Source organism: Heteronotia binoei, chromosome 19 (genome assembly GCF_032191835.1).
Source record: "Heteronotia binoei isolate CCM8104 ecotype False Entrance Well chromosome 19, APGP_CSIRO_Hbin_v1, whole genome shotgun sequence".
Lineage (NCBI taxonomy): Eukaryota > Metazoa > Chordata > Lepidosauria > Squamata > Gekkonidae > Heteronotia > Heteronotia binoei.
In genome coordinates, this window is record NC_083241.1 from 13,269,490 (window position 1) to 13,290,047 (window position 20,558).

The following is a 20,558-nucleotide window of genomic DNA, read 5'->3' on the forward strand; positions in this document are numbered from 1 at the left end:
GCTTCCTTTAGTCACCATGGCTTCACATTTTAATCACTCTCTGCATAGAGAAATCCATGCTAAATCTGCTGCTCATCAGCTTCATTGAGTGCCCTCAAGTTAAAGGATTTTGGAAAATCCCTCCATTTACTCTGGGCATAGTTTTAGAAACCTGTATCGTTTCCCTCACCACCCCCCCCCCCCCCCCCCGTTTGTCGGTTTTCTAAACTGTAAAGGATGTAGAACACAATGGCCAAACTTGCTTAACATAAAGAGCCACACGGAATAGATGAGCTACCTCTCTGAATATCTCTCTCTCTCTCTCTCCCTCTCTCTCTCTCTCTCTCTCTCTCTCTCACACACACACACACACACGCAAACAATACAAAAAAAATCCCCCCCAAATGGCCCTAAATCAGAGCCTCTAAAAACAATTTATTTTGTGTGTTTGGTTTTTTTAGCAACTAACTGGATAGGGTTAAGGAAACTGAATGAGCTGGACGTCTCTGACAACCGGTTGGTGGAGCTGCCCACTCAGTTTCTCCACAGTTTGAAATCCCTGAACATCCTGAATGTGTCCAAGAATAATCTGAAAGTGTTCCCTCAGCCCTGGGTTTGCCCCTTGGTAAGTATAGCTTTGTGAAGCTGCAGCACAAATGGCTTATTTTGTTTATTTCCTCAGTTTCACACTGTTTTTTCTCCCCAGTGGAGATCCAGAGTCGATAATTTCATTCTCTTCTCCTTCATTTTATCCTCACGACCACACTGTCAGGTAGGTTAGGTTGAGAGCACGTGACTGGCCTGAGGTCACTCAGCAGGTTTCCATGTCAGAATGGGGATTTGAACCTGGGTCTCCCTAGTCTGAGATGCTAATCACTACACTAGACTTGGCACAGTAGAAGATTATGGACAGAGCTAGTGCCAGAGTTCCTGGTGCCCTAGGTCCTGCCCCCACCCCAGGCAGACCCGGGAAGGTGAGAGCAGCGGGGCAGTGTGTGCTCTCCTTCGAGCCCACCTTCCCTTGCAAGGGAAGGCGGGCTTGGAGGAGTGCACACACTGTTGCATCACACTGCCACTCTCGGCTTCCCAGGTTTGCACAAAAGGTGCCAGCATGCAGTACTGGTGAGTACCACACACACACACAAAAAAAACCTCTGGCAGTTAGAGTGCTGGAGTAGGATCTGGAAGACCCAGGTTCGAATCTCCACTCTGTCAGTGTAGTTTGCTGAGTGACCTTGGGCCGGTCACACACTCTCAAGGTGGGTGGTTGTGAGGATACCGTGCTAGAATGATGGGCCCCATTAGGGAAAAGGGGGGAAAGTAAGTGAAAAGGGAAAAATAAATGAAGGCATGGGGTCTCTGTAAGTGAGAAGTGACTTGATGGCACTTAACACACACACAAGTGAAGTACTGAAATAAGAATCATGCAGTGCAACTTTCCCGTCATCTTCGAATATGGAGCCAGTTTGGTGTAGTGGTTAAGTGTGCGGACTCTTATCTGGGAGAACCAGGTTTGATTCCCCATTCCTCCACTTGCAGCTGCTGGAATGGCCTTGGGTCAGCCATAGCTCTCGCAGGAGTTGTCCTTGAAAGGGCAGCTTCTGGGGGAGAACTCTCAGCCCCCCCCCCCCACCTCACAGGGTGTCTGTTGTGAAGGGAGAAGGTAAAGGAGATTGTGACCGCTCTGATACTCTTATGTTCTGAGTATAGGGTGGGGTATAAATCCAATATCATCTTCTTTGTGGGAATGCTCCTTTGTGAGAATGGGAACCCTCTGCATAGAAAACCAGCCTGTCAAGGCACTTTATGACTTACTATGTTCCAAGTCAAGAAAACTGAAGTTTATTTCCTGGGTAACCAGAATTGTCTGCAAAGATTAAAGCTGAATTTTGTACACGGATTATGTACATTTATGTTGCCGGGAAGGGGGGTGGGGGGGGATGAATAGCTATGCACAGTGGCCGTATACATTTCTGGAATTCTTGAGGGCTAGAAACTTTGAAATCAAAACCTGAATGTTGTGTATTTGAGCATGGAGAATTCTAGCTGCATATGAACAATTTCTTTTCTGTGTGTTTCTAGAAATGTTGCAAAGCGGCTAAAAATGCCTTGGAAACCCTACCGGATACCTTGGCTGTTTTCTGGAAAAATCATCTGAAGGAAGTAGATTTTTCTGAAAATGCCCTGAACGAAGTCCCGCAGTGCCTCTTCCAACTTGAAGTAAGTGTGCGGAACTTTCCACCTATATCTGAAAAAGGAGATTCAGGTAATCCTCCCCACCCCACAAAAGGCAACCGTTTCTTGCTGACATCGCTGGGTAGTAAAGACGTTCAGTGGAGTTTAGTTCTCGGAAGGGGTCCAGCGCATAGAGGAGTCTTTGGACAGCAACATTTGCAAAACTGCAGCTTGCTGAAATTCAGACAATGTGACACTGGATTCCCATCAAATGCAGAATTAACTGGGGTCATTCTCGCCTTTTGTCTTACGAACATAAGAGAAGCCATGTTGGATCAGACCAATGGCCTATCCAGTCCAACACTCTGTCACACAGTGGCCAATATATGTGTGTGTGTGTATACACACACACATATCACATGTATGTGATTATGTGGAATTCACTGCCACAGGAGGTGGTGGCGGCTACAAGCATAGCCAGCTTTAAGAGGGGATTGGATAAAAATATGGAGCAGAGGTCCATCAGTGTTAAAACGGATAAAAGGACAGGTTAAAACGGATAAAAGGAAGTACTTCTTCACCCAAAGGGTGATTAACATGTGGAATTCACTGCCACAGGAGGTGGTGGCGGCCACAAGTATAGCCACCTTCAAGATGGGTTTAGATAAAAATATGGAGCAGAGGTCCATCAGTGGCTATTAGCCACAGCGTGTGTGTATATATAAAATTTTTTGCCACTGTGTGACACAGAGTGTTGGACTGGATGGGCCGTTGGCCTGATCCAACATGGCTTCTCTTATGTTCTTAGTGGTCCATCCTCTTGAACTGGGAATATATTCAGATACTCAAGAAAGACCCACCAGTGACCATTAAGAGTCATCATAGTTCTGGAAGGGGTCTCCGCCTCTCCAAATACTATAAAACGTGAAGAGCACACCACACCTCACTTTACAATCTGGGCACATAGGCAGGTTGTTTCCCCATTACTCTAACTCAGGGGTGGCCAAACTTACTTAATATAAGCGCCACATAGAATAAACGTCAGATGTTTGAGAGCCACAAGACACGAACATCAGATGTTTGGGAGCTGCAAGATGGAAGGAAGGAAGGGAAATAAATGGAAACCAGAGGGGAAAAGAAAGCAACTTTAACTTTAAATGCCGTCTCCAAGCCAGCTTATGGTGTGGTAGGGACTCCAAGAGCCACACAATATGTGTGAAAGAGCCACATTTGGCTCCCGAGTCACAGTTTGGCCACCCCTGCTCTAAGTGACGGGCCTCTTAGACACAGCATGATGTCTGTGCATGTCTCCATCTTTAATTTCTAACTGGACATCTTCACATCTGAACAGGCAGTATTTATAATAAACCCTAAAAGTCCCTATCTCCCACCTCTATTTTCCTAACCTCTTGATCGCGTAGTCTGATGTTTTATGTGTGATTGTATTTTTACATATTTTTCTAAGTAAACATCTTAAGAACTATTTTAACTCTGGAGTCCTCCTCCTGATACTGGACCTTTGAATTATTGGTAAAAGGTCAGCTCCTAAATTCTACTAGGATCATCCTGATCCCCCCCCTAAAAAGAGGTGACCCCCCCCCCCCCCCAGCATTTCGTCTAACACTGGATTCCCATCAAGTGCAGAATTTCACTCCCAGTGCTGTTTGCTCACAACTAATGCTGTGCTGTAAATCTGGACAGACTGTAACCAGAATGCAAATAGATAACAGCATCCCCGGCAGTGGGGTAAGCGTGGTGGCTGCTACATCTTCCTGTTCTCATCACCATTTAATCTTAGCTCTCCGCCAAAGTATTCAGGGCAGGATACATGATTCCTCCCTCCTAGTTTTGTTTCCCCCAAAACAACCCAGTGGGTTAACTTAGACCAGGGTGGCCAAACTTGCTTCACGTAAGAGCCACATAGAATAAATGTTAGATGTTTGACAGCCTCAAGACATGAACGTCGGATGTTTCAAAGCCACAAGGCAAGGGAAGGAGAAAGGCAAATAAATGGAAAGGGAGGGAGAGGTGGAAAGAAAGGAACTTTAACTTTAAATACATTATCCAAGCTGCCAGCTGTCTTGGCTTGGAGAAGGGATTTAAAGGGACAAATGCCTTCTCCGAGCCAGCTGACGGGGTGGTGGGGGCTTCAAGAGCCACATAATACGTGTGAAAGAGCCACATGTGACCAGGTGGGCATTTGAACCTGGATCTCCTCAATCCTCTCCTTGCACTCTACCTGCAGCAGCAAGTTATTATCAGAAGACAGAATGGAGAAAGTTGCAGCTCTGTCTTCCTCTTGGGTAGAGCCCGAGTGTCGACAGCCCCATCAGGTGATGGGTTTCCCTGCTGTTGAAGGACGGTGGCCTCAGAGCCTGGCCAACTGTGCTCTCTCCCAGAATCCACAGGGGCAGCTGACTAACTTCTTTCCTGTTTCCTGTGATGTGATTCCCAGCAACAGCTGGGAGAAACTTTTTAAAAAAACTGAGTTGATGCAAAGAACCGGAGGCCAGCTGCATCTTCCATGCCTTGGAGCACGTGAAAGCCCGACTTCAGACCTTGAAGTTTTGGCCGCACCTCCACTTTATATTTGAATACCCTAGCCTTGTGCATGTTACGTCGCCTAACTCTTTTTCAAGCAATTTTGTCACTTTTAATATTGTGAAAAATCAAGTCAATTGGCATTTCACTTGACTTGTTTTGCATGTTGAAGAAACAACAAGTTTTTAGAGTGCTTGGATACAGATAGACAAACCATTATACTCATTCGCTAATAGGGCATATTCCCCACTTGTTTATGGTGCCTGAGTATGGGTTCTAGATGCTTATTCCTTGTACCTCAAATCCCCACAAATCCACAGAGTTTTTTATGCCCACTAGGTTCAGTATTCTGCCTTCAGCAGTCCTGTATGGCAAAATCTTCAGAACTCCTCATCAGGAAAGGCTTTGTCCGTGTAGAGTTAGATCTCCTGAATTTTTATTTCGTATTTTGCTTTCTTGTAATCCTTAGACTAGAGAGCCCTGTGGTGCAGAGTGGTAAAGCTGCAGTACTGCAGTCAAACTCTTTGCTCACGACCTGAGTTCGATCCCGACGGAAACTGGGTTCAGGTAGCTGGCTCAGGGTTGACTCAGCCTTCCATCCTTCTGAGGTCGGTAAAATGAGTCCCCAGCTTGCTGGGGGGGGAAGTGTAGATGACTGGGGAAGGCAATGGCAAACCACCCCGTAAATAGTCTGCCGTGAAAACGTCGTGATGCGACGTCACCCCAGAGTTGGAAATGACTGCTGCTTGCACAGGGGACTACCTTGACCTTTATTTCTTGATTGTGGCTGTCCAGTGTACCAGTGTGCGCACTTATTTCCTGTAAACCGCACACATCCCCCACGTGACCAGAGGAGACTGAGATGACCATGCCAGAGTTGCAGTTGTGCATGGGTTAGATAGTATAGGATTCAAGTGAACCAGCACTAAATCGACACTGATCTTCAAAATTGCTTTGATTCCCTGAAATATGGGAAGAGGCCAGTGGTTTGGACGCTAGAGGGTGCTCCTGTGGTGTCTTTTTTCCCCCTCCACATCTTTCGACGAGCCTAGTCTTGCTCAGCGTAATGAAATCTCTGGCTTTTAGAAACCGGAGCCCTTAGCAAGCTTATGGCATCTTTCCGCTTCTTTCCAGGAAAGGGATGCAAGAGAGCCTTGGCCTTCACTGACTGAAAATTGCAAATGTATTTTTACAGTAGCCCGTAAAACCAGTGATGCAGACTGATTGTGAGAACCGCACAGGTGGTGGGGAATACATGATGTTACAATATGTAATATTGGAGAGCTGGTAACGTTAGCAAATAGTCTTCATTTTGACTGGGGACAACTGGAATCCAACAAGCTGAAAGGAACTTCCCAAGGAATTCATGTTTCCATTCCAGAAGTGCCCAAAGTTGACTTTGAGTGTAACCTCCTTGGGTCAAGGACCTCGACATTGGGAGAAAGGGTGGCTGGATGTGCATCGATGTCGTTATATGAATCTCGAATCCATTATGGAACAAGCTCCCAGGGAGATACTTGGAGGTCTAGATTTTTAGAAATTATTTGATGCTTTTTAAAATCTTCCTCTTTTTTTAAGCAGCTGAGCTAAACAGTTCTCTTATTCAGTGTTCCCTCTAAGCTAGCTCACAGTTTTTTAGCCTCCAGTTTAGACATTTTTGTCTTAGCTCAGGAAAAATTGGCCCCAGAGCAAGCTAATCTGTGCAATCGCTCATAACTTTAATGCCAGCAGCTCGCGAAGTAGAACTGCTCACAAGACTCCACAGCTTAGAGGGAACATTGATTTTATTCTTCCTCTTTTTTGTTTTAACAATTTATTAATAACATATGGTTACAGTAATTGTCTCTTTTCTATACTAACCCATATGGTATTTCAACCCCCCCTCCCTCCAATATTTGACTTCCCCGAAGTTATAAATTTAAATTCAATTATAAAGGTACCACTAACCAATCAAAGTTCAATATTTTTCTTCTCTCATTACTACTAAAAAATTGTCCAATGACTTTTTATATTCCATTCTTTCTCCATATATCTTTTAAATTTCTTCCACTCCTTTTTGAATATATCTAGATCATAGTCTTTTAAAGTTTTAGTTAATTTGTCCATCTCACTCCATGATAAAACTTTCACAATCCAGTCCCATTTCTCTAGTATTTTTCCCTGTTTCCACAGCTGTGCATACAATGTCCTAGCAGCTGAGAGCAAGTACCAAATTAAAGTCCTGTCTTCCTTTGGAAATTTTTCTAATTGTAATCCAAGCAAAAAAGTCTCTGCAGTTTTCTTATTCTTCCTCTTTTTTGATATACTGACTTATTACTGTTGGATGTCTGCTGGGTCAGTTGATGTAAGCTGCTTTGGGAAGTAGTTTTGATGAGAAAGTGGGGTATAGCTGTAAGAAATGTAGATAAACTGTATTGCACGAGTCTAAAATGGTTCCATTGAAATAGACTGGTACAGACAAAACCTCGCCTCTCCCGTTGGCTCTTCAACCATGTCCCTTTCTGCTTTAGGCTTTGATATCGTTGAAACTTTCAGGAAATCAGTTAACCGCCCTGCCTTCTCAAGAAAAGTGGTGTTGCAGGCAACTGAAGACCTTGGATCTCTCAAAGAACCAGCTTGGGAAGTGAGTTTGTTTATTTCACGCAGGGAATTTCTTTGCCGCCTCTCCAGAGACTATCTTGAAGCAGCTTAGAAATAAAAAACCAACAACTTAAAATTGTAAGAAAGTATATTATCCATATGTGAGGTGATATTAACAAGTCATGACTGTAAAAACAACATGAAACAATCACTAAGCAAGCCCCCAGTATATTGATTAAAAAAGACCTTGGATTTGAAGAAGACTACAAAAGAGTTTAAAAGATAAAAGCTCTTCGTTAAATGCCCGTGTTAAAAGCTCCTTCTGTTTTGCTGTCAGAGTTAATATCGCAGAGCGGGCTTCTTAAAGCTTCATTGGCCTTTGTTTTCTATTTGAGCCACAGAGCTGACGAAGGAGCCAGAACAAAGCGGATTTCGTTTTTTTCGACAAGGAGCAAAGCTCGCTCTAGTGCTGAGACAGGTATGGCATGCAGGGGATGAAAAGATGGGAGGGAGTGGATGGATAAGGGAGGGGAGCTGTTTCTACAAAGCTGGGATGAGGAGGAAGTTTTAATTATTTTGCTTCACAGCTCTGGATAACTCCTCCACCGCTGTAAAACAACAGAAAACCGGCGCCGGCAGCTCACTTTGCATGCAGAAGGTTCTGGGTTCCACCTCCCTTACCTCCAGGTAAATGACATCAACAACAGCTACAAAACCCATAACAAGCAGGGCTTTTTTTGTAGCAAGAACTCCTTTTGCATATTAGGCCACACACCCTCGATGTAGCCAATCCTCCAAGAGCTTACAGGGCTCTTATTACAAGGCCTTCTTTAAGCTCTTGGAGGATTGGCTACAACAGGGGGTGTGGCCTAATATGCAAAGGTGTTCCTGCCTCTAAAAAAGCCCTTGGGTAGCTGGATTTATACTGAGTCAGAACCTTGATCTGTCTTTCATTGGCTGTGATCACTAATGCACTTTCAATCCACTTTCAGTGCACTTTCCAGCTAGCTTTCACTGTGTGCACTGGCAAAATCCAGTTGGGAAGTGCAACGAAAGTGGTTTATTTAATGTGTGTGATCACAGCCAGTATTGTCTGTTCTACTGGCAGTTGCTCTGCGTGATCTCACGCGGAAGCGTTTCACCAGGGATGGGACCTGGGACTTTCTGCATGCAAAACAGACACTCTGCCAATGAGTCAAAGCCCTTCCCCCCACATCTGCCTCCTATTTCCTCGTTATAGGATGAAAGCACTGTGTTTCTTTGGGTTTTTCTAACTCATTATTAAAATGAAGGGCAACAGAGCCTGGTTTTCTTGACTGGCTTAAAAACCACCCCTGCCGTCCACTTCAGTGCCTTGTAAAGCACTTTATGCACCTCAAAAGCACTTTAAAGAAAACGGAAGATGTGTTTAACCAGTGGTTTCAGGGAATGTGTGGATGACTCTCCCAAGGGTTCTTAACGAGTTCTTTAACGAAGACCTCAGAGGCATCGTCATCTGCAGTGGTGTGAAGCTAGGCCCAGCTGGGCTCTTGTTCAGCAAAATATCCTGTGAGAGAGGATGCATTGTGACTATGCGCGGTAGAGTTCTTTTATCGTTGAGCATATGGTTACTCCCTGGAAGCACAGGTGTGCAGTTAAAAGTTATGGAACTGTTTCCCAACAGTAAAACGGTGCTTAGGCCTAAAAGTAGTCCCCAAGCGCTATGTGATGTGTTTCCACAGGGCACAGTGATCTTTTTCATTTGCTGTTTTTGGCCTTTCTTGTTGCTCGCACCCCTACCAGGTTCTACCTTGGAGTTCCCCGAATACCTCTCCGAGTCTCTAGAAGTCCTCTGTCTGAATGACAACCAGCTAGACGCCGTCCCCCCATCGGTCTGCTGCCTCAAAGGCCTTTCTGAGCTTTACTTAGGCAAGTAAGTGAAGGAGAAACCTCCAGCACAACTTGAAATTTTGCTGCTACTCATGGAAACTTTTGTTGCTTCAGCTGTTTTGCTGCAGAATTTTATGTGATTTTGCTGACAATTAGGGCAGGAGAATGTCTCTGTGGCAGAAGACACTGTTGGCATGAAGAAAAGTCCGGTTCAATCAGTGACACGTGGACGCTCAAAGATGCCTTATTACTGAATCAGACCTCCCCTGCATCAGATAGACTACATATATATATAAACTGCCTTCTACTGAATCAGACCCTCAGTCCATCAAAGTCAGTGTTGTCTACTCAGACTGGCAGTGGCTCTCCAGGGTCTCAAGCTGAGGTTTTTCATGCCTATTTGCCTGGACCCTTTTTAGTTGGAGATGCCGGGGATTGAACCTGGGACCTTCTGCTTACCAAGCAGATGCTCTGCCACTGAGCCACCGTCCCTCCCCAAATTCAGTATTGTGTACTCAGACTGGCAGCGGCTTTCCAGGGTCTCATGTGAACATTCTTCTCATCCTTTCCTACCTGATGCTTTTAATTGGAGATACTGCGGCTTGAACCTGGGACCTTCTGCATACCAAGCAGAGCTGTGACCTCTCCAGTTAAAGGAATGTTTCATGCAAGGCTTTTTTTGTAGCAGGAACTCCTTTGCATATTAGGCCACACAACCCTGATGTAGCCATCCTCCTGGAGCTTACAGTAGGCCCTGTAAGAAGAGCCTTGTAAGCTCCTGGAGGATTGGCTACATCAGGGGTGTGTGGCCTAATATGCAAAGGAGTTCCTGCTACAAAAAAAGCCCATGTATCAGATGTCTGGCAAGATCCTTGCTGGGCCTGAAAGCCGTGGCCGGGTGGAGTGCTGAGCGAGAGACCCAACAGCCTGATTTTACTATAAAGTCTAAAAAACAACTGTGTCAGAAATACATAACACTTATGACAAATTTACAAAAATCTATATTGCAGGGGTGGCCAACGGTAGCGCTCCAGATGTTTTTTCGCCTACAACTCCCATCAGCCCCAGCCAGCATGGCCAGTTATAGGCAAAAAAAAATCTGGAGCGCTACCGTTGGCAACTCTCACATATGCTCTCACGTATACCGTTATGCTCTCTCTCACGTAGAGAGCATAAAGTCCCAAACAAAAACAGTTCCCAAAGATGACTCTGGAAAATTCCAAAAAGTCTATAAGGAGTACTACTACTCAGAAGTAAATTCCAAACGGAGTCCTTCCACTGATGTCGGCTTCCGAAGGAGAAAGTCTTGCCTTCGTGCAATCAACGGCTTAAATCACGTTTCGCTGCATTTGCAGCTTCTTCACATCAACTGTATAAGACCAAATGTGACAGCAGTAATACAATGAACAATATAATCCAAATTAAACAAAATATAAAAATACAACACGTAATACAACCTGACAAGGTCCTCAGACCGGCTTCTCTCAAACGCCCATATTATATATTTCAATTGACGGATTGACCACACTAGAATCAGCGTCCTAAAAGGACAAGTCACAGCTGGTATCGATTAAGCACTTAAAGGGGATCTCATATATATTCACAAACACATACCCCAAAGAACCTGAACAAAACATGAGCGATCATTACATTGGTTAAGACCGAAGGGCTCAATTGTGTTTAAGCAATGTATCCACCTTGCCTCCTTCTGCAACAGGACTTTTTCTATATCACCACCCTTACAACTAGAAACGTCTACCTTCTGCAAAACAAAGAATTTCAGGGATTCTAAGTCATGGCCAGTTTCAATATAATGTTGGGAAAGAGGAACGCCAGGAATTTGGTGATGAACCCTTGAGATGTGTTCTAAGACGCGAGTCTTGACATCCCTCCGAGAACATCCTACATAGATTTTTGAACATTCACCACAGTCCAAGGCATAAATGAATGCCCTTGGAGTCACAATTTGTAAACCCAGTTAACTTAATAGTTACTTTCGTTCTTGGAGCTACATACACTGTTATCTGTAAAGAGTATTTGCAAGCTTTGCAGCCTTTACAACGGCAGTAGGTAGGCGACCAGTAGGTAGGCGTGATGGTATTGTCAATTCCTGTAGGTCCGTATGGACCAAAATGTCACATAATAAGCCACATCCGATAGCAGGGTTTCCACCATTTGACAATAGTCCCGCTTATTTTTGACCACAATCCCTCCTCCCTTATCTGCTGATTTTATAACAAGGTTGGGATTCTCAGATAAAGCCCGTAGTGTTTCTCTTTCATATCTATTCAAATGGTTATAATAGGGTCTCTGTTGACCCTCAAGTTTCTCCAAATCCTGAAGGACCGTTCTCTCAAACACAGTTATACGTGGGTCCTCAGTCCAGGGTATGAATATAGATTTCCGTCTGAAAAGTACCCTCTGTTCAGTCTCCCTCCCATCTTCTCCAAACGTATGTCTTAGTTTCAATTGACGAACTAGCTTGTACACAGCAATTCTAGTAGAAAGAGGGTCATAACAGGGAGTAGGTACAAAACTCAAAAACCCAAATTTAAAACCTGTGAGAGATGGTATGAAGATATATTAATTATTAAGTCCAAAACCTCTTGCGTCTTCCTGGGGGTCCTCTGTAAAAATCCCGTCCTTCCCTGGATCTACTTCTTGTGTTTCTATATGGTCTATATCAGGGGTCCTCAAACTACGGCCCGCGGGCCAGATGCGGCCCGCTGAGGACGTTTATGCGGCCCGCCGGGTTATGGCAAAATCAGACCGGAAGTGACGTTCGACCTAAACTTGCATTAGCAACGCACACTTCAGGCACTGGGCTGAGGCAGCGGAGACAGAGTGTGAGGCGATACCGAGGTGAGGTGAGTTCTCAGGCCGGGGTGTGTGGTGTGGGGAAGGGAGAGAGATGCAGAAGATGGAGAACTGATGGCCCGTGGCCTTGTACAGTAATGGCAGCCACCACAACAGTCTGGCCCTCCAACAGTCTGAGGGGCAGTGAACTGGCCCCCTATTTAAAAAGTTTGAGGACCCCTGGTCTATATCATTCACCATCATCCTCTTCTCCTGAGGTGAGTGCTGACTCCTCACCTTCCAATTCCAAATCTGAAAAACATCCCACCTGATTGCCCAGGATACTTTCTTTTAAAAATTATTATTAGGCTGCCACCAATTAAACACCTTCGACTCACTGTAGTCTTTCTGGTCTCTAGCGAATTTTTTCACTTTTATTTCTCTCAGTTTCTTTTCAAAAGACTTAACTTTCCCTTCCAGTTATTTCATATTAAGCTCCCAGGTGTTATTAGATACCTTGCTCTTTAAGGAATCTTTTAGCGTTTCTATCTCTTCTTTAACTTTCTTCCCCTCCTTCAGATTTTTCTATGATATTTTCTAAGACCATAAGGTCTAGGGAGCATTTATTCAATATATCTATCCAACGATTTCTGAAGGCTGTATCCTCACCAAACGTTGGTTGTATTATATGTTGTATTTTTTATATTTTATTGTTTAATTTGGATTATATTGTTCATTGTATTATTGCTGTCACATTTGGTCTTATTATACAGTTGGCTTGTGAAGAAGCTGCAAATGCAGCGGAACGCGATTTAAGCCGTTGATTGCACAAAGGCAAGACTTTCTCCTTCGGAAGCCGACATCAGTGGAAGGACTCCGTTTGGAATTTACTTCTGAGTAGTAGTACTCCTTATAGACTTTTTTGGAATTTTCCGGAGTCATCCTTGGGAACTGTGTTTTTGTTTGGGACTTTATGCTCTCGATGTGATTTATATCTTTGGAATGAATTTTGGATGCTTTTGCACAATATAATACAGGTTTTTGTAAATTTATCCTAAGTGTTATGTTTTTCCGACACAGTAGTTTTTTAGACTTCTGCTTATACTGTGTTGCCATTGTTTACTCTGATTTTACTATAAAGCAGGTTTCGATGGTGCTCTTTATTCCACACTGGCACAAAGCAGAGGACCCCCATCCCACCCCACCCCCAGTCCAAGGACAGGCTTGGTGTGACGACTGCTGTAGCACAATGCCCGCAGAAACTCCACACCCCTCCAAAAATTTCACTATCATCATTCTTTATAACAAAGCAGTAGACAAGTGGCACCTTTAAGACCAACGAAGTTTTATTCAGATCATAAGCTTTTGTATGCTCTAAGCAGGCTTCATCAGACAAAATTGGAATGGCAAGCCATCTTTAAATATAGAGAAAGTGGGCAGTGAGTTGGTATGTAGAGTCATGGGAATGTTTTTAGCTAAAACATTCCCATGACTCTACATACCTATTCACTCCCCACTTTCTCTGTAATTAAAGATGGCTTGCCATTCCAATTTTTATGTTTTTATGTTTTCATTCTTTATGTTTCTATCAAAATTTCTTGAGGTTTAGTCCAAGCCAGAGCCATCCAGGGTTCCCTCAATGTTTCTTTTGGGGGCAATTTGGTGCCAGCTCTTCCCTTCTCAGAAAGGCGATTGACAGAGGGGTGTGGTTTGCGTTTTTTTTTGCATAGTAACCGGGGCATTCAAGAGCTCCCTCCTGAACTCGGACAACTATCTAATCTTTGGCAGCTGGATATCGAGGAGTTAGCTATTGCCAACTTGCCTGCTGAGGTCAGAAAAGAAGGTGAGCCTGCCTTTCCCTCTCGCGGTTTGAACAGAGATGGAATCCAAACCCAGCTTGTGGTGTAGCGGTTGGCGTGCCCGCTTATGAACTCGGAGATCCACCAGGTTCAAATCCCCACTCGTGCCGTGAAAGCTCACTGGGTCTTGAAGAGTTCAAGTTTATCCACAGCAGAAGCCAGCAAAAACAACACAGATAAAACCAATGTTGGTTACAGTAACCCATATAAATTGTGCTGGGAGAACGGAGGTAGACTCATAGAATCATAGAGTTGGAAGGGACCTCCAGGGTCATCTAGTCCAACCCCCTGCACAATGCAGGAAACTCACAAACACCTCCCCCTAAATTCACAGGATCCTCATTGCTGTCAGATGGCCATCTAGCCTCTGTTTAAAAACCTCCAAGGAAGGAGAGCCCACCACCTCCCGAGGAAGCCTGTTCCACTGAGGAACCGCTCTAACGGTCAGGAAGTTCCTCCTAATGTTGAGACGGAAACTCTTTTGGTTTAATTTCAACCCATTGGTTCTGGTCCTAACCTTCCGGGGCCACAGAAAACAATTCCACACCATCCTCTATATGACAGCCCTTCAAGGACTTGAAGATGGTGATCCTATCACCTCTCAGCTGCCTCCTCTTCAGGCTAAACATCCCCAGCTCCTTCAGCCTTTCCTCATAGGACTTGGTCTCCAGACCCCTCACCATCTTCGCTGCCCTCCTCTGGACCCGTTCCAGCTTGTCTATATCCTTCTTAAAATGTGGTGCCCAAAACTGAACACAAGGCTTCAGGTGAGGTCTTACCAGAGCAGAGCAAAGTGATACCATCACTTCACGTGATCCGGACACTATGCTTAAAATAGTTAAAATTGCTACAATCAATTATAAAACATACATACCGTTTATAATGGGAGTAAATATTTTTTAAAAGCTACCAACTAAGGGAGAGAGAAAGAAAATGCCTAGCTTACTTCCCTTCAGAGCTACGAGTGACTTTCTCGTTCTGGTGGAAAGCCAGCCAAATTTAGCTAATTTGAGTATAATAACCCTAGGGTTCCTATCGTTCAAAAAATCCTTCAGTTGTTGCATTATTTAATTAAGAGTGGTAGGCAAGACTGCAGGGAAAGGAAGGACTTCACGGTGAATGCTGTACACCTTGCAGTCATACAGGACATGCACTAAAGATTCTATCCCTTCATTACAGCAGGGGCATCTACGCTCTTCAAAAGGTATTTTGTCATTTCTGCCCTCCAAGACTGCAGAATGCAGGGTGTCCCACTGCTCACTGGGTGAGTTTGGACTGGCCACCAGTGTTCCCTCTAAGCTGAGTTAGTGCGACCTAGCTCACCATTTTTCAGCCTCTGGCTCTCACATTTTTGTCTTAGGAAGAGCAAATTAATTACGCAGTAGCTCACAATTTTAATGCCGGTAGCTCACAGAGTAGAATTTTTGCTCACAAGACTCCGCAGCTTAGAGGGAGCATTGCTGGCCATATACTCTCAGCCAAGCCTACCTCCCAGGGTCGTTGTGAGGAGAGGTGAACAATGTGGATTTCTTTCCAAATTTCCAAATAACGTCATAGAATCATAGAGCTGGAAGGGGACGCCCAGGGTCATTGATCACCACACTCTGCAATTTTGTTAGGGCTTGTTAATCATTGAGCCACTCTTGGGGCATTCTAGAATGCAGGGCAAATGAATTGAGGGGAGCACAAGAGAACGAAGAAAACTCATTTGACGATGTTGGTATGAGAAAGAATGGAGCGGAAGGAGAAAATGAAGACAAGAAGAAAGCGGTTGAATGGGATTTCGGAAAGAAGAGAAAAAGTGGTGCACAAATAGATGGGCTGAAGGAGCGTTCTGAGGCAGAAGCTGCTGGTGGGAAACGACTACAGTCCTGAGACCACTGGTGGTTTGGGGTTGGAGTTGTGTATTGTGTGTGTGTGTGTGTTGGATTTTTAGCCTCCCCCTTTTTCAGGGCAGCATACAGAGTTTCCTTTCCCACAACCCTCTGTGGTAGGTCAGACTGCAGGAGAGTAAGTTAGGCCCAAGCCCACCCAGCAGGTTTCATGAAAGAGTAGAGATCTGAACTTGTCTAACGGTTTAACCATTAGATCATTTGTCCCCAATCTTTTTGGCACCAGGGACCAGTTTTGTGGAAGACAGTTTTTCCACGGACTGGGGAGGGGGGGATGGTTTCGGGATGATACAATTGTGTACTTTATTTCTATTAGTTTGGTGTGGTGGTTAAGTGTGTGGACTCTTGTCTGGGAGAACTGGGTTTGATTCCCCACTCCTCCACTTGCAGCTGCTGGAATGGCCTTGGGCCAGCCATAGCTCTCGCCGAGCTGTCCTTGAAAGGGCAGCTTCTGGGAGAGCTCTCTCAGCCCTACCCACCTCACATGGTGTCTGTTGTGGGGGAGAAAGATAAAGGAGATTGTGAGCCACTCTGAAATTCAGAGTGGGCAGGATATAAATCCAAAGTCATTGTCGTCTTTTTCTTGCGTTGTAATATATAATGAAATAATTATACAACTCACGGCCCAGTTGCTAACAGTCCACTGACTGAGATCGGTCCACGGACCGTGGGTTCAGGACCCCTGGATTAGATGACACTGGCTGTCCCTATTGTATCTCCGTAGTAGGTGGGAAATACCAATCAAGCACCCATAGCTGGTTTGTGTCTTTAGCCAAGTTTTAGTGATCAGGAAGAAATAATAATTACCGTATTTTTCGGTCCATTGGACGCTCCGGACCATTAGACGCAGGTGCCTGGCTGGGAGACAAGCGGCGAGATCGCTCCCTCCGCCCCCACCGCAAACCCAGCACTTTGCAGGGAGCGATCTCGCCGCTTGTCTCCCAGCCAGGCACGCGGTGCCGGCGTGCTTCCCCCGCGCCTGCATGCCTGGCTGGGAGACAAGCAGCGAGATCGCTCCCTGCAAAGTGCTGGGTTTGCGGTGGGGGCGGAGGGAGCGATCTCGCCGCCTGTCTCCCAGCCAGGCACGCAGGCACAGAGGAAGCACCCGCCCCCTCTGCAAACCCAGCGCTTCGCAAAGCACTGGGCTGTGGAGGGGGCGGCGTGCTTTCCCCCTGCCTGCCTGCCTGGCTTCAGCTGCTCTTACAGCAAGCGCCAGGATCGCTCCCTCCACCCTGCGATCCCAGCGCTTGCTGTAAGAGCAGCTGAAGCCAGGCAGAGGAAGCACCCACCCCCTCCGCAAACCCAGCGCTTCGCGAGCGCCGGCTGTGGAGGGGGCATCGTGCTTTCTCCCTGCTTGCCTGCCTGGCTTCAGCGATGATGCTTAAAGCAAGCGCTGGGATCGGAGGGCGGAGGGAGCGATCTTGGCGCTTGCTGTAAGCGTCAGAGCTGGAGCCAGGCAGGCAGGCAGGCGCGGGGAAGTGCCGGGACGGAGGCAGCGGATCCCCCCCCCCCCGGAGGAAGATACGTACGGTACCTTCGCTCCATAAGACGCACACACTTTTTACCCCACTTTGGGGGGGGGGGGAGTGCGTCTTATGGTGCGAAAAATACGGTAAATGCCGTCTAGGAGTCCCATAAAAGTCTGCTAAGAAAACATCATGATGTGACGTCTCCCAATGGGTCGGTAACAACTCAGTGCTTGCACCTTTACCTTTTTATGCCTGTTAAAAGAGCCCCATGGTGCAGTGTTAAAGCTGCAGTAGTGCAGTTCAAGCTCTGCTCACGACCTGAGTTCAATCCCGATGGAAGCTGGGTTCAGGTAACTGGCTCAAGGTTGACTCAGCCTTCCATCCTTCCGAGGTTGGTAAAATGAGTACCCAGCTTGCTGAGGGGGAAAGTGTAGATAACTGGGGAAGGCAATGGCAAAAAAAGGTAAAGGTGTTCCCCTGTGCAAGCGCCAGTCGTTTCTGACTCTGGGGTGATGTCGCATCATGACATTTTCACAGCAGACTTTTTACGGGGTGGTTTGCCATCGCTTTCCCCAGTCACCTACACTTCCCCCCCAGCAAGCTGAGTACTCATTTGACCGACTCAGAAGGATGGAATGCTGAGTCAACCTTGAGCCGGCTACCTGAACCCATCTTCCGCTGGGATCGAACTCAGGTTGTGAGCAGAGTTTGGACTGCAGGACTGCACCCGTAAAAAGTCTGCTGTGAAAACGTCATGATGCGACATCACCCCAGAGTCGGAAACAATTGGTGCTTGCGTGGGGGGGGGGGGCCTACCTTTACCTTTAGTCACAGTTGTCTTGTGGTGACCACCGGGGTGTCAAGACCACAGATAAGCAAAGGCGGTTTGCGTCACAGCCCCAGTCTTGGTCTCCCATCCAAGACCTAACTGGGACCAGACCTGCTTAGATTCCACCCTGCTTAGATTCCAGGCTGCTTCAGGCTATTCCAAAAAGGAAAGGCAGAGGATAACGTATTTTAATAAGTAAGCAAACAATTTAATTTTGTCTCTTTGCATCTGTAAATGAGGATTCCTCGGGCTGCACAAACTCAGCCTCGGTCGGTTCTCAAATTCTTATAAGTTCTAATTATTTTATCCGTCTCTGCCAGTTAGGTTCTGCAGCCTCAGCCTGAGGATGCTTCGCAGTGGGACACCCTGCATTCTGCAGTCTTGGAGGGCAGAAATGACAAAATACCTTTTGAAGAGCGTAGATGCCCCTGCTGTAATGAAGGGATAGAATCTTTAGTGCCTGTCCTGTATGACTGCAAGGTGTACAGCATTCACCGTGAAGTCCTTTCTTTTCCTGCAGTCTTGCCTACCACAATTAATTAAATAATGCAACAACTGCAGGATTTTTTGAATTATAGGAACCCTAGGGTTATTATATTCAAATGAGCTAAATTTGGCTGGCTTTCCACCAGAACGAGAAAGCCACTCGTAGCTCTGAAGGGAAGTAAGCTAGGCATTTTCTTTCTCTCCCCCTTAGTTGGTAGCTTTAAAAAAATATTTACTCCCATTATAAACGGTATGTATGTTTTATAATTGATTGTAGCAATTTTAACTATTTTAAGCATAGTGTCCGGATCACGTGAAGTGGTGGTATCACTTTGCCCTGCTCTGGTACTTCGCTGCCCGCCCAGCTTTTTTTAAAAAAAACCCCCCCGCATTTGAATTAAAAATTTCTCTCCCAATCCCGCTGGCATTTTTTAATCATAGCTCACGAAGCGATTCTCGAACGATCCTTTTGTGCCGATGGCTGTGAGTTTTATTTCTCCGTCCTTCTCCAGGCCCCAAGACCGTTTTGGCTTTCTTAAGGGCCCAGCTGCGGAAGGCGGAGCCATGTCACCTGATGAAGATGGTGGTGGTGGGCCCCCCGCGGCAGGGGAAGTCAGCGCTGATCGAAATCCTGCAGACGGGAAAAGCGTCCCAAGCGATGCCCAGCGACGTGACCATCCGCACCGTGAAGTGGGAGCTGCAAAAACCAGCCGGATTCAAATCGAAGGTCAGTAGAAACAAGCGGCAGAGCTCATCCAGGCAGGGGTGGGGAAATACTGGCACCTCGACAAAGTGTGGAACCAAATTTGGTCAAGGTGGCTGTGAGCAGTGTTCCCTCTAAGCTGAGGTAGTGCGAGCTAGCTCACAGATCTTTAGCCTCCAGCTCACACATTTTTGTCTTAGCTCGGGAACATATGAACATATATGAACATATGAAGCTGCCTTATACTGAATCAGACCCTTGGTCCATCAAAATCAGTATTGTCTACTCAGACTGGCAGCGGCTCTCCAGGGTCTCAAGCTGAGGTTTTCACGCCTACTTGCCTGGACCCTTTTAGTTGGAGATGCCAGGGATGGAACCTGGGACCTTCTGCTTACCAAGCAGATGCTCTACCACTGAGCCACCGTCCCTCCTCTGGGGAAGGATGACCCGAGAGCACAACAATTGATGCAGTAGCTCACAACTTGAATGCCAGTGGCTCACAAAGTAGAATTTTTGCTCCCAAGACTCTGCGGCTTAGAGGGGACATTGGCTGTGACATTCAGAGTTAACAGCTGGCAGATGCTCCAGTCTGACTCAGTGGCAAAACAGACCTGTCCCTGGAACCAGCAAAATGTTGAGCAGGGGGAGACAGCAGGATTGAACCCCCTCCCCATAGATAATCAGACGAAAGAGCCAGTGTGGTTAAGATTGTCGGACTAGGACAGGGGTGGTCAGACTTGATTAACGCAAGAGCCACATAGAATAAGCATTGGCTGTTTGAGAGCCACAAGGCATGAATGTCAGACGTTGGAAGGAAGGAAGGAAGGAAGGAAGGAAGGAAGGAAGGAAGGAAGGAAGGAAGGAAGGAAGGAAGGAAGGAAGGAAGGAAGGAAGGAAGATGGAGGAGACAGGGAGAGGTGGAAAGAAAACAACTTTAACTTTAAATGCGTTCTATAAGCTGCTGGCTGGCTTGGCTTGGAGAAGTGATTTAAAGAGAACTGCCTTCTCCAAGCCGGCTGATGGGGCAATGGGGGCTTTGAGAGCCACACAATATGTGTGAAAGAGCCACATGTGACTCCCAAGCTGCAGTTTGGCCTCTCCTGGACTCGGATGTAGAAGACTCAGGTTCAAATCCCCACTAGTGCCATGGAAGCTCACTGGGTGACCTTGGGTGAGTTACACTCTCTCAGCCTAACCTATCTCACAGGTGTTCCTGTAAAGGTAAAATGGAGGAGAGGAAAACGATGGGAGTCATTTTGGGTTCCCATTGGGGAGAAGGACTTGTCTAAATGAATGAAATCAATAAATAAGAATCTCCACACAGCCAGCGCCAGACCCGCGTTGTTCCCAGGGGTGGAATTCTAGCAGGAATTTGCATAC

General features: G+C 46.1%; 1 protein-coding gene across 1 annotated transcript in view; it reads left to right on the top strand.

Annotated features, from left to right (window-relative positions):
* The window catches only part of LRRK1 (leucine rich repeat kinase 1), a 133,876-nt gene that overhangs the window by 49,284 nt on the left and 64,034 nt on the right, over window positions 1-20,558 (top strand). The window contains exons 8-14 of the mRNA XM_060260081.1: window positions 441-604; window positions 2,062-2,199; window positions 7,206-7,318; window positions 7,677-7,753; window positions 9,058-9,187; window positions 13,671-13,783; window positions 18,988-19,202. Of these exons, the coding sequence (XP_060116064.1) occupies window positions 441-604; window positions 2,062-2,199; window positions 7,206-7,318; window positions 7,677-7,753; window positions 9,058-9,187; window positions 13,671-13,783; window positions 18,988-19,202 (950 nt within the window). The remainder of the gene's footprint in view (window positions 1-440; window positions 605-2,061; window positions 2,200-7,205; window positions 7,319-7,676; window positions 7,754-9,057; window positions 9,188-13,670; window positions 13,784-18,987; window positions 19,203-20,558) is intronic.